This window comes from Belonocnema kinseyi, chromosome 3 (assembly GCF_010883055.1).
Source record: "Belonocnema kinseyi isolate 2016_QV_RU_SX_M_011 chromosome 3, B_treatae_v1, whole genome shotgun sequence".
Classification (NCBI taxonomy): Eukaryota; Metazoa; Arthropoda; class Insecta; order Hymenoptera; family Cynipidae; genus Belonocnema; species Belonocnema kinseyi.
The window spans coordinates 120,955,068-120,959,294 of NC_046659.1; the positions used below are offsets into that span (position 1 = coordinate 120,955,068).

A 4,227-nucleotide genomic window follows, 5' to 3' on the forward strand; every position below is an offset into this window, starting at 1 on the left:
GAATCGGAAATTTAAAAATTCTCTGTACGGTTATTCGCAGTATTTAAAAATACCAACATTTTTTCCTGCTGACTTTTTTCGATGAAAGAAATTACAATTTTAAGCAAAATAATGCTGGATATGGAACAAGTAAAAAAAGAAAATCGTTAATTTTGTAATGCCCTACAAGATTATTGTAACTTTTTTACTTTTTCCGAAAAATTAAAAATTCAAATTTTGACGCCACAAAAAATAATAAAAAATTCCATTTTTTGGTCAAACTATGCTAGATACGATAAGAGATGAATAATCCTAATGAAGCACCCAAAATAGATCTACAAATTTGTTATTATTGACTTTTTGATAGGACCGTGTTTTTTGGTTTATCTGTAAAAGACAACATCAAAAATAGAAAAATTAATTTTTAATATTTTTCTATTCTAAAAAAATTAAGACAAAATTGATTTACTCAAAAAAGATCTAAAAATTTGTAGCTAAATATTTTTTTACAGAATGCGCAGTTTTTGTTTTAATCGTATAAAGTAACATTGACAATAAAAAAATCAAACTCTTGGGAAAATGGGGTAAAATGCGAAAACATAAATAACAAAAATTTGTGCATCCAAAAAAGATTTTCGCATTTGTTATAAGAATACATTTAAAATTAAAATAATAACTTTCTGGAAAAACGACATAAGCTACAATAACATTTTAAGTTTTAACTAATAAAATTTTCTTTTAGCTAATTTACGCTAGGATGCGTATTTTTGGTTTAAATGGTAAAAAATAACCTTGAAAATAAACAAATTAAATTTATGGAAAAACGACACAAGTTTCATTAAAAAGTTAATTAACAAAATTGTTTTTTTATAGGATGCGCAATTTTTAAAAATTTTTAAACAAGATCATAAAAATACGTATGTTTCAACACCAGTGCATATTATACATTGTAATAATATCAATTTATTAAAATGATACATTTTTCATAGTTTCTAAGAATAAAAATTAGTGCAAAATAAGGAGCAAATATATTAAAGTAATTTTGAAAAACCTAATATGTACATTATTTTGCAATATCTTAATAAGCAGTACCAGCCCGAGGTGAAGTAATAAATATATAATATACATTTGATATAATAGTGTTGCACATAGTGTAAAAAAGTTCAGATTTGAGACCAAATCGAGTGCAAAACTCGAGATGCGTGATTAGAATGCCTTCGTTAAAGCCGACGGAGCTTTAACAAAAGAGAATTCACAATCACCAACTTACCGTTGTTGACCTGCTGACCTTTAATTTCAAAAGGCTTGTGCACAAATTTAACGTAAATACATTTTCTAGTGCAAAGCGCGAGAACGAATAGTCGCGCGCCACAGGCGCGCTCAAACTTGCTAGAAAGGCGAGCCGCACAAAGAGGGCAGCTTATTTTTTATTTTCGAGTTGGGGACCATTCCAAAAAACAATGAAATAACAACCACAATTAGCTAAGAGATCTTTATTTTCAAATTTACACATTAATATTGGCAAGGGGTCTATAATATAATATCAAAAAACCAAATTTTTTAACCAAAAACAGCAGGGCTATAAGCAGGTGCAAAAGGAGCCACCAGGTTTCCATAAGTTGATTGAATTAATCCAGGTGCCGCAAAAATTGGTGCAGGTACAGCTGCAGCTGGATAACCACTTAGGAAAGGTGCAGCTGCAGGAGCAACAATGGGGGCAGCAATTATTGGTGCAGCCAGAGATTTTGTGCTGATATCAATCCTAGAAGTGTGAGGTGGCACGTCGTATGGAACTGCTTTCGAATATGCTATTGCTGCGGGTGCAACTGGAACTGCTGGAATTACGCCGGCCATGCAGCTGCAAATGCAACCCACCAAAACTCCAAAGATCATCTACAAAAAAGAAAAATTTATTAATCCTATCGTACCCAAATACAGTGAAACTCTTCAATAGCCCTCCCTTCTATAGCCCTTCCGAGAATTGAGGCCGCGCCGTATGCAGATATAACAGGAGCTGCGCAGCGTCCGCGGGATATACGGCTGTCACTCAGGCGAGCACTCAAGGTTGAACAAACAAAGGCAGAGCGGACTATAATGAGTTAGTTCCCACCCACCCTCAGCCCCAAAATTTATTTAAATACTTTTTTCAATAATAATAATAATAATAATAATAATCAATGGAAAGCTTTCTATGCTAAAAATGAAATATTTTACAATATTAGAGATAAAATATTCTCAAATTTTAGAGATTGTTAAAATTAGAAAGTTTTAACTCAAAAGTTTTTGGTAATAATTTTCAGAGGTCAATTTTTAAAATACAAAGATGTTTTTGACTTATTTTAACGATTAAGTGAAAATTCAGTTTACTGGACTATTTCAAAATTTTTTCAAATAAGAATAAATTAAACATTTAAGCGCATAAAATCTGTTTATTTGTACTCAAACCGATTTATTAAGAAATAAATAATATTTCAAACATAATTAATCCTTTCAGATAAAGAAAAAACGAATTTTCAACCAAATCGCTTCTTTTTCAACCAAAGCGATGAATTTTAAGTAAAACTTATGAACCCCCCCCCCCCCCCCCCCCCCCCCCCCTTCAAATTGATTTTTAACAAAAAAGTTCACTTTTAAGCCCAGTATTTTAATATGCATTCCAGAAAGGTTGAATTGTAAACAAAAAATGTAGTATGTGATATTTCAATCGAAAAAGATTGAAATTTATATCAAAAACAGTTGAATACAAACGAAAAAGGCGACCTTTCAATATGAGTTGAATTTACAGCTAAGGAAGATTTTTTAATGAAGAAAGAAAACAATTGCAAAGAAGCTGTTGAGTTTTTAACCAAAAATTTACAATTTTCAACCAAAAATATAATAATTAGATTTTTAGTTGTAACAATTAATTTCAAACCAAACAAACAAAAATATCAACAAAATAGTAATTTTACAATATATAACAACTATTATTTTAGGTTTAATTTTAAGGCAGTTTTTTATTTGAAAATTAGTCTTATTAGTGAAAAATTTTATTTTGTTCAAAATTTAGTTATTGATGCTCAAATTAACGTTTTTGTTAAAAATTCAAATTAAACTGTTTGATGGAAGACTAATTAGTGAAAATGTTATATTCTCTGACAACTTTAAAAATATGTTTATATTTTTTCCATAATATTAAGAAAACTCTATATAGCTTAGAATCCAAATGAACAAAGAAGTCTAAAGAATAAACTATTGGAGGACTTTGAACTTTGTAGAAGAATTTTAATAAAAGAAAGCATAAAATTTTGAATAAGGCTTACCAATTTTTTAAATTTTATGTTGAGACAGTTTTTTTAGACTGGAAATGTGTATTTTCAAACAAAAATGATCATCATTATTGTGCGTATTAAACAATTTTAGGTTATGCTAGTAGTTCATGCTAAAAATTGGTATTTTAAAACCAAAATTATCATAATCTGTTAGTGCTTTTCATCAGAAATTAGTATTTTTAATTTAGAAAAGTAGATTCCAAATAAGTTTCAAAAGTTTTACTCATTTTAGATTTTGTTTGTAGTTCGTACGAAAAACGAGTACTTGAACACAAAAATCATTATGATTTAAACATGAATTATAATCTTTTAACAATTTTGGAATATGTAAGTGTGTTTCGTCGTAAATTAGTATTGTTAATTAAAAAGAATTATATTTCCAAGAAGACCCACAATCTTTTTTTAAATTTTAGGTTATGTTAACATTCTTCATTGTGAATTGGCATTTTATTCAAAAATGCAACAGGTTGGTTGTCTAAATATTGTGAATTAAAATTATACACATTAATTCTGAACTTTAGACATCAATTTCTATCAGTTATTAAACATATTGTAATAAAAAACGTTGTGTAATTAACTTTATTGTGAATTTTAATCAAGCTGTAATTATTTATCTAATTTAAGAAATAGAAAATGAATTTAAAGCATTCCATTATTTATTCGGATTGTTATTCTTAATCAGTTTTTATGGGACCTCTGACTGATATACTTATTTTACCTTTTAAGGCTCTGTAATACTTATTCGATTTCCACTTAACTGACATTTTTGTAACATCTTACGCAAAAAAAATTAATTTTGGATTTGTAGCATTTTTTGTATTTTCATAAAATGTAGATACTTAAGGGCATGCGACACAGTGGAATTCCTACATTACCAACCTCTTTTTTCTATTGAACAAAATTTTTTTTTGAACCATAGAACTTTTTTTGTAAATCA

At 28.5% G+C, this 4,227-nt stretch overlaps 1 protein-coding gene across 1 annotated transcript in view; it reads right to left on the minus strand.

The window, feature by feature from the left end:
- Positions 1-1,520: 1,520 nt before the first annotated feature.
- The window catches only part of LOC117170007 (cuticle protein 38-like), a 10,833-nt gene continuing 8,126 nt past the window's right edge, over positions 1,521-4,227 (minus strand). The window contains exon 4 of the mRNA XM_033356522.1: positions 1,521-1,872. Coding sequence (XP_033212413.1) covers positions 1,540-1,872 — 333 coding nt within the window. The 3' untranslated portion in view covers positions 1,521-1,539. The remainder of the gene's footprint in view (positions 1,873-4,227) is intronic.